This window comes from Elephantulus edwardii, unplaced genomic scaffold (genome assembly GCF_000299155.1).
Source record: "Elephantulus edwardii isolate Elephantulus edwardi_28Jun2011 unplaced genomic scaffold, EleEdw1.0 scaffold00151, whole genome shotgun sequence".
NCBI lineage: Eukaryota > Metazoa > Chordata > Mammalia > Macroscelidea > Macroscelididae > Elephantulus > Elephantulus edwardii.
In genome coordinates this window covers 4,314,679-4,324,676 of record NW_006399901.1, presented here as the reverse complement: position 1 = coordinate 4,324,676, position 9,998 = coordinate 4,314,679, and the positions used below count along the sequence as shown (strand labels likewise).

At 46.3% G+C, this 9,998-nt stretch overlaps 1 protein-coding gene across 1 annotated transcript in view; it reads right to left on the bottom strand.

Annotated features, from left to right (window-relative positions):
- Positions 1 to 9,724, bottom strand: part of WSCD2 (WSC domain containing 2) — a 77,368-nt gene extending 67,644 nt beyond the window's left edge. Inside the window, exon 1 of the mRNA XM_006894821.1 lies at positions 9,331 to 9,724. Within this exon, the coding sequence (XP_006894883.1) occupies positions 9,331 to 9,709 (379 nt within the window). The 5' untranslated portion in view covers positions 9,710 to 9,724. The remainder of the gene's footprint in view (positions 1 to 9,330) is intronic.
- Between the last annotated feature and the right edge of the window lie 274 nt (positions 9,725 to 9,998).

Genomic DNA, 9,998 nt, shown 5'->3' with positions numbered 1-9,998 from the left:
CTGTCTGCCAATTCCTTCTCGTAAAATATACTCTTTCCATCTTTTTTTTAATACTTCCTGGATCATTTAATATTCTGCCCAAAGCATCCTTAAGTATTGCAACTCGAGGCTTGAATTTGTTCTTTAGTTCCTTGAGCTTAAGAAATGCTGAATGTGTTCAGTCCCTGTGATTTTCTGATTCCAGCTGTGTGTGTGTGTGTGTGTGTGTGTGTGTATACACACACACACACTCCTTGCCTCAGAAATATACATAAGAAAGTAATAGTCTAACAATGTTAACTCTGGCTAAGTTCTTTTTGTTTTCATCTCTTTTTCTATTTACGCAACGTTTCTATAACGAGCAAATGTGACTTTGATAAATAGGAAAAAAGTTATTTACCTGAAAAGACGGGGTCATAGCTTACATCATTCAATGATTATTAATTTTATAAAACGCAATGTACATGATGATCGTTTGAAACACAATGGGAATGTAAGAATGTGTGAAATGCAACGGACATGAAAGGCATTCAATGTGTATGAATTTTGTATGTAAACCACTATGAAATAAAGTAAGGACTAAAAAATGGAAAAATAAAATCTTTATACCTGACTTTCTCCAAAGTGCTGTGACTATTCCCTCAGGAGGAAGAACTCTGAATAACTTCCCATATTTCCACCTTGTAACCCAGGACTGGGCACAGAGTAGGTGCTCAATAAATATGGAATGAATGAATGAATGGAGTTGAGGATTCCGTATCTTAAGAAATAATATAGCTTTTGTGGTTAAGAAAGCAGAATCGGGCTGAGATCTGTTCTGCCCCTTAGTGGCTGCGTGATCTTGGGCATGGGCTTTGAACTGGTTCAGTTATGGTGCTAAAATGAAATTGGGGCAGACCAGAATTTACAAAATACGGATGCTTTGAGTAACTAGAATGGGAAATTCAGAAGAGGCATAAGGCGTAGCAAGCCCTTTCAGAAACTTGATGCAGAACATTGGATTACTACCAATATTCTAGGGAGCATCACTCATTGTAGACACCAACTCAAAACAGCCTGGTCAGTCGCCGTCTTTGAACAGAGTACAATTGTTTCCTATTCTGTTGGTCACAAGATTCAGTTGTGTATAGTAATTACGCAGTAATTTTCCCCCATTTGGATTACTGTTCCCGCCATCCACATTTTGCAAATTTGCTTTCCTTCTTGGTTTCACTTCATCAGCTGAGACCAAACCAGAAAGACTTGGCTTGAAGCCTTACATTTAACTTCTCTGAGCCTCTTTTTGTCCTCATATGAGAAGCAGGGTTCAAGAATCCCTAATGTGAGGCTGAAAGGTGAGTACAGAGGCTCAGCTTCTGACACAGAGCTTTCTGCTGATGGAGGTAGAGAGAGAAGCCCCTGATGTCTCTTTTTAACATGCAGATGAACTCCACCATTTCCTGTCATGCCAAATCCACACTCCTCAGCCTGGCCAATTCATCCTCTAATCCAGAGGAAACAAACAACACAATCAAACTGAGTATGGTCCCCGTCCTTCCTAGGACTGGTTGTGTCTTGTGACCTTGGGCAACCATATCTCTTCAGTACCTGTTCTCTCTGCCAAGTCAGAACTTGCTGGCAAGAATTAAGTGCTCAATGTCTTTGCATTTAGAAGGGACAACTTCCTAAACAACATGCCTCTGGAAATTCTGTGAATTTTGACAAATAACGATAGTTATAAAAAGGCTTCAGGCCTTTTGTTCAGAGGGTTGCTATGAGTTGTGCTTGACTTGACGGCAATTAACAACAAGGTTCCAGTGTGAGACACAAACCTCCTTCCCTGCAGCTGGGTAACTTTGGGCAAATTACTTAACTTCTCTGTGCCTCAGTTTTCTCCCGTGCACTATGAAGTTCAAGAACCCCAATGCCGCAAACAATTAAGGGCTTAATTGCTAACTAGAAAGCTGCCAGTTCAAACCCTCTGGCAGTTCCTCAGGATAAAGACCTAGCAATCTGCTTCTGTAAGGATTATGGCCAAAATATACCCCCATGGGGCACTTCTGCTATGTTACATGGGGTTACTACAAATCCTTAACAACACCTAACAAGATGGAGTTTACAACAGCATCCATATCACTGGACTGCCACAAAGATTACGTGATGTAACAGAACAGTACCTGGAACCTAGCACACAACTGATCTTATGCCATGGCACATCATCAGAGAGCTGGACGATGATTAGGGATGGTAGAGAATTGATGCCTTTGAGCTGGAGTATTGAATATACCACAGACTGCTTAGAGAACAGACCAGTTTGTCCAAGAGAGGGTGAAACCTCTCCCAGGCTGCTCCTTGGAGGCAAGGATTCTGAAGCTCCATCTGACATACTCTGTGCATGTTGTAAGGAGGGACCAGTACTTGGCGAGGGACGTCATGCTTGGGAGAGTGGAGAGACAACGCAAAAGAGGAAGACCCTAGATGAGATGGACTGATTCAGTGACTGGGCTTTTGGGGGGTAGGTGTGTCAGAGACAATACGATTGGCACAGGATAGAGCAGGGTTTAGGGCTGCTGTATGTACATAGAGTCACAATGAGTTGCAGGCGAATCAATGGCACATAACAACAACAACAACAGGTCACATCACTAGACATCAAAAGTTAAGTACTTTTTATCCCTATGAGTAAATGGGCTCAGAGAGGTGGTTTCCCCAAGGCTGCACAGCCAGGAAGTTGTAGAACTGGGACTGGAACCCTGATTTGAAAGCACAGGCTCTCACGGGGCTTATGGGAAATAAAGAGCCTGGCAAGGTGACAGGCACAGTGCAGGTGCCTGGGTGAGCCTGAGGCCAGCCTGATACAGCTTCCTCTCCTCTCTCTCTTGGCCTGTGATGAGCCCTGAATGCTTTACAACCCAAGTCCCACATCACAGCAACAAGCAGAGACCTCACCTCTCTAGAAAATGGAATGTGTTTAGCATCAGGTCAGCACCACGTCTCGGTTTTATTAGCACTAATCTAGTATGTTGTCTTTCCTCGCTGAACCCTGAATAAGTTAATCAAGGACAGGCTGAATGTGTGTTTTCTTAATAATGCCGCCTGATCTCAAAGGCTGCCTGCTGAGAGCCCTGGACTCGGGGCTTCTTTCTTATTTTCTCTTCCTTTTCTCTTTACATTTCAGAAAATATGTAATATTTTCCAGCGTGACACTATAAAGAAGAAAGCACACGGCTCTGGATGAAATGAAACAGAGTTGATTTTAAGCTTTAGTTCCTCCATTTGCTATCTCAATCTACTGGGGCAAGGGATTTCTCACTGGGTCTCAGTTTTACCATGTGAGAAATGAGATCACAATAGTCCCTAATTCATCAAATTATCATACAACTTTGGAAGCAAGAGTGGCATCCACTTCCTAAACAACATGTCTCTGGAAACTCTATGAACTTTGATAAATGATGATAGTTATAGAAAGGCTTTAGGCCTTTTGTTCAGAGGGTCACTATGAATTATATTCGACTCGACAGCAATCAACAATAACAACATCATACAACTTATTCAGTTGTATAATGAAATGCAATCATGATGCATTTACACCATGGTCTCATAATAATCCTTATATAAACACCAGCTGCACTATTATATAATGCTCAGCTGCCATCTGGAAAATTGGTCATCTGAGCCCACCCAAGAAAGGCCTGGCAATCTATATCCAAAAATTACACTACTTAAAACTGTACAAAGTTCTATTCTGCTAAGTCAGAACATGACTTATGAAGTCATCGTAAGTCAGACTGACTTGGTTTTTAAATTATCACATTCTTCACATAGTGACGATCTCATTACTCACACACTCTGCATTCACGACAATGGGAAAAAGTGTACTACCCAATCATTTTGCATGCTAACGATATACAACATTATCAGTAACAATGCTGAGGTGCTGGGCCAAGAGTGATGCCGGCTGTGATGGTCAAGGCTATGTGTTAACCAGGCTGGGCCAGGATTCTCGGCACGCTGGCAGTTAAGCACAGGTGTAATGTGGCAGATATGTAATGACATGATACAGTCGTCAGCCGTCTCATGATTTGATGTAGTCATCTTCCATTTTCACACAATGCCAATTTTTACATAATGACTTGGTCACTGGATTGTAACTATGTCAATAAGAGTGGGTATCCTAGTAATACTAACAAAGGGCCTCAGTGGTGCAGTGGATAAGTGTTTGGCTGCTAATGGAAAGGAGGGGAATTTGAACCCACCACAGGATAAACAGGGGGGTAGTCTGCTTCTGTAAAGATGAGAGTCTAGGAAAACCCTCTGCGGTGAAAGGAATCAATTCAAGAGCACACAATTATAATGACAAATACTAAGTAGCCTATGACAAACATTTATACATATACAACCTCATTCATATGACAGATGTAAAGCACCTAGGGCAGTGGCTGGCATGAGCGGGGTGCTCTATGAAGGACAGTAATTATTATTAGCAGTGGCAACAATATTTAATTCTCCATGGGTGGTGGTGTCACGGGGACCAAGGAATGTATGTTCTCTTGGGAAGCAGGAATAGCACAGATCCTAAGCATCATGATGGGGAGCACAGGGGAGGGGCACTCAATCAAGCTTGTCAGATGTCAAGAACAGTATCCTGGTGGTGAGCTAGGCTGACATGAAGAAGAGTGGGCTATGGAGGCACTGGAGGCAGATGGATGATCAAGCATTCACTATTTATCCAATCCTCCATCCATTCCGTATGCAGAAATTAAGCACTGGTGGCCCACCCATTCTCAGGTGCTGTCTCAGGTGCTGATGGAACAGAAGTGAACATCCTCACCCTCATGGGGCTGACAGTCTAGTGGAGGAGACAGCTCAACAAGAATGAAGCAAGCATGCAAACGAGGTACTTCCAGATGACAACTGAATGATGGACAGGGAAGCAGAGCAGGTGGGTGCGGGCAGGTAAGAAGTGGGAGGGTGCTGGAGCGTGCTGTAGTTGGGACAACTCAAGAGGGCCTCTACGAACGAGGGAAGGCTGATCTGAGAACCGGAAAAATGGAGGAAGGCAGTCATTTAAAGCCCCAGGGGAAGAGTATTCAGGATGGAAAAGACACTGACACTGTACTGACAGTGACGCTGATGTGAAAATGGGTGTGTTCAAGAACAGCAAGAAGAAGAGACGGTATCACTGATGGGGCTGAAGAGTATAGCCATGGCTGGAAACCGGCAATGTGGCCTTAGTGTAATGAGAAGCACTGTTGGAAAGTGAAGACACACCTTGGTTCCTTTAGAATACTAGCTGGAGTCTGGAGTGCTGGGACTGAGTGGGACTTGAGGAGCGGGGGAGATGGAAGCCACAATCACATCAGGATTTCCTATCAATGCTTCTAGCCCACCTGGGTAGTGGCCATAAGATGGACTCCCCTCCCCTGAGGGATTCAACCAGAATTTCATAAACACCCCATGGCTCCACTCTACACCACACACTGGGCTCCCTGCTTTGGCGGTTAGTCTCACTGAGACACTCTGCCTCAAGGGCGGTCTGACAATGAGGGATCATTGTCCCTACTTTACCCTCTACCATTCCAGTTGATTCCAACTCAGGGAAACCCTCTGTCACATTTTCAAGGCTGTAAATCTTAGCAGGAGTAGATTCTCTCTTTTCTTTTCCTGAGGGATGGATGGTGGAGTTAAACTGCCAACCTCTTGGCTCAAAGCCCAACACATAACCTACTATGCCGTGAGGGTTCCCTTACTTTACACTTGACAAAACCTAAGTTTGAGAAGGGGAAATTCCTTGTCTAGACCTTACAGATGGCTGGGGTCAACCTGGAATATCAATTCAACACCCTCATCCTCCATATGTTATAGCACTTCCCACCTTCTTTCTCACCTCCCAATAAAAGTTAGGTTCTTGAAAGAAGCAATTCTTGCGGATGGGAAGGTAGAGTCCTTGAAATGACTCTCCAGTCAGGAGATGAGGAGGGGAAGGGAAATGTGCTGCTCAGGACAAGTCCCTGGGCATTAAATCCACTTCCCTCCATGGTGAAGGAAGGGGTTTTCCGTGGGGTGAATCACAGTGGGAGTGTGGCATGTGGCAGGGAACACAAAGGCCAGTGAGGCTGTCCTTCTGCCCTGACTGGGTGGTTTAGTCTCCCAAACCATCTGGCCAGGTTTCCCAAAATATCCATTTGTGTTAATCTCATGAAGTGCAGGAGTGGCAGGTTCTTTGCCAGCACGCTGGTCAGATGTGCACACATCAGCAGAGCAGGGAGAATCACAGGGAGAGGGGATAGCTGGGGTCAGACATATCTGTACTTGAACTCCAGCACAGCCACGGTCCAGCTGTTTACCTCCTTACACCTCAATTTCCATCTCTGTTAACTGGGCAGAGAATCACATTCCTTATTCAAGCCCACAACATACAGCAAAAATCAAATGAGGTAATGCACACACAAAGAATAGCCTCTCTGGATTCTGAACACATGACCAGGACAAGGCTGGCCCCCAAGAGCCACCACCAAGAGTCCCACCAGGGTGCCAGCAGAGTGGGAAGTAGAAACCCTGCCACTTACCTCAGGCTATTATGTAACCTCTTGGGGCTCAATTTCTTCATCTTTAAAATGGGAAAATGATTAGTAAGTACCACACAGAGCTGTTGTGCTAATCATCCAATCCATGTAGAATACTTAGAACATGTTGGCGTATTACACACTCTCAATGTATGTTAGTTGTTTCTATTTCTGTCTATATTTAACAGAAACCAAAAAGAGGCTGTAGTGGGGGCTCAAATGCGGAACTCTGACGGCTATGGGTTCAATTCTCAGCTTGCTTGTTCAAAAGCTGTGTGACATGTGGGGAAACGATTTAAACTCTCTAAGCGTCAATTTTCTCATCAGTGAAATGGTGGTCATGAAAGCTATGCCTCTAGGGCTGTAAGGTAGCAGCTTCCAATGAAAATGATGGATGACTTCTATTCTTTACATTATACTACATTGTTGGGCACATTCAAGTCGATTCTGACTTAAAGTGACCCAATATGACAAGAGTAGAACAGGTTCAGAAGTTTTCTAAGAGAAAATATTTCCTGAAGCTTATCACCAATGGCTGAAGACACTGGACTCTCTGACATGTTTGCAGTGAGCACCTACCTGTGTCTCACCTGGCTCTTTTCATATTGTACTACACTTTACTCTAGGGAGCTCTGGTGGCCTAGTGGTAAGAAGCTTCACTGCAATCCCAAAGGCACGTGGTTCAAATCCACCAGCTGCTCTGGGGAAGAAAGATGGGCAGTCTCTCTCCATGCAATGAGTTGCCTCTGAAAACCCCCCGGAAGGGTCAGCTGGGGGTCAGTTCCGACTCTCATTACACACTACATTGTTCTGGCACCACCACCACACTATACTCTGGAGGGAGCTCTGGTGACGTAGCCCACCGGGAGCCGTGCTGCTAACCCTAACGGTGGTGCCTCTCTGGCAGTTCAAATCCACAGGAGAAGGATGGGCAAGCTCCTCCCTTGCAATTTACAGTCTCTTGAAAATCTGCTCGAGGGTCAGCTAAGTTGTTTCCAACTTGATGGCAATGAGAGAAGAGATTCTAGATTACATTACACTTTACAAAGAGCCCTGGAAGTATAATAGGTTATGTTCAAGTTACTACCAAAAGGGTGGCAGTTTGAACCCACCAGTCACACGAGAAAGAAGAGACAGCCTCCCCTCATTAAGATTACAGCCTTGGAAAACCCATGGAGGGGTTGCCAAGCAACCAGCAATAGATTTAGTTTCTTGGTTCTATCCTCTCTTAGCTCTGGTGACATGGCACTTAACACTGTTGGGCTGCTAACTGAAAGGCTGGTTCAAAGTTAACCAGCTTCTCCTTGGCAGAAGGTTGAACAGTCTCTTCCTGTAAAGATTTATAGTCTTAGAGACCCAGTGACTAGTCACTATGGGTTAGACTTAACTCAACAGCAGCTGATTTTGTAATTTTTAAATCCTATAATGCTGGTAAGGGTAGAGGGTCGATGAAGGAGAGGAAGACCCTCAACCAGGTGGACTGATGAGGTGACTGCCACAATGGGCTCTTGTGTGTCAGGAAGTATGAGGATGGCACAGGACAGAACAGAGTTGACATCTTTTCTTTGTAGGGTTGCTATGAGTCGTGCTCAATTCCACAGCACCTAACAACAACAACAACAACAACAACAACAACAAAAACGTCCTTTACTATAGGATAGTAAAGAGGAAGACCCTCAACCAGGTGGATTGACACAGTGACTGCTGCAATGGGTTCTAGTGTGTCAGGATGTGGAATGATGGCACAGGATAGGACAAAGTTCAGATCTGTTGTTCCTTGGGTCGTTATGGGTCATACTAAACTCCATGGCACCCAGCAACAATAATAATCCTATCCTGTGCTCTTGTTCTTGTTCTATGTTCTTGTTATGTACTACTGAGTTGGAACCGACCCATAGGTCGATTTTCCAGTGAGTTTTCAGAAGCAATAAATCACATGGGAGAAGACTGTCCATCTTTCTCCTATGGAGCAGCTGGTGGATTCGAACTGTGCGCCTTTGTGTTAGCAGCACAGCTCCTTATCCACTAGGCCACCTGAGGCCTATGCAATACTATACTAACCTATAATGTGCTGTAGACCGTGGAGTCAGAACCGACCCAAAGCTGACCCTCCAATAGGTTTTCAGAGGGAGTTAATGGCAAAGGAGATGCTCATCCTTTGCCTCTGGAGCAGTTGGCGGTCTTGAACCCGTGCCTTCCATGACTGCAGCACAGCGTCTTGCCTCTAGGCCACCAGAGCTCCCGTGCAATACTACGTCGTTGTATGTACCAACACTCGGGCTTTGGGGGGCAGCCCGCCGTTTCCCAGAGTGTGTGTGACCACTAGTCAGAACTAACCCACAGCTGACCCTCCCGTGGTTTTTAGAGGCAGTTAACTGCACAGGAGGAGAATGCCCATCTTTCTCCTGCAGAAAAGCTGGTGGCCTCGAACTGTGTGCCTTCAGGATTATAGTGCAGCTTCTTGCCACTAGGCGACTGTAGATATACTAACCTATAATAGTTGTTAGCTGCCGTTGAGTCGGTCCCCTGGCTCATGGCAAACCTATGTGCTACAGAGTAGAAGTGCCCCATGAGATCTTCTTGGATGTGATCTTTAAAGATGCAGATCAACAAATTCCTTGGAGATGGCTACTAGGGTATTCGAACCACCAACTCTTTAGCTAGCAACAGAGCACTTAATGGCACTGCCAATCACGCAGGCTCACTCTATTCTACTACGTCTGACCAGGTCATGCCATACGGTGCGCCATCGTGCCACACTATGCTAGCGCAGTCCCCTCCATGCCCTGATGTGCACCCCGCTTACCTCGCTCCTCTTCCTTCTCCCGGACGAGCCTTCCCTTGAGGGCTCGGCTCCAGGCGCCACCATAGTCGCCCAGCTTGGCGCGCTCATTGCTGTCCTTGCCCTTGAACCAGGGTCCGTACCTGCGGGTGATGCTCGAGGCCTCGCCCGGCTCCCGGAAGCCCCTGCCCACGTGCAAGTCCCCCAGGAAGGGCAGCTCGGCGTCCTCGGCTGGGGCCCCCGCGGCGGCGCCCGCCTGGCTCTGGGAAACGGCTGGCTGCCCTCCAAAGCCCGAGTGCAGGAACACGACACTTCCGGCCGTCAAGTAGAGTGCCAGGAAGGTGAAGAAGCGCACGGGCTTCCGCCGGAAGTACCGCTGGAATTTGAACCAGAGCTTGGCCATAGTGGGCGCATTCCGGAGTGGAGGGATGGCTGGTCTTGGTGTGTGTGTGTGGGGGGGGTGTCTCGGCAAGGGATGATGGACGTTTGGCTCCCCAAGCCTCTCTTGGGGATGGAACCCCTGGGAATCTTCAGTCTTCTCTCCTCTGCGAAGGTGATTGCCAGAACCCGGAGGCCAAGTTCAGCACCAGCTCCCAGAGATCAGTGTGAGCTTCTGGGCCGAGAATGGGGTTCTGAGGCTCGGGACTCCTCAGAGTGGGTCCCATTTCCCTACATCTTGCTCTTTCCTTTGG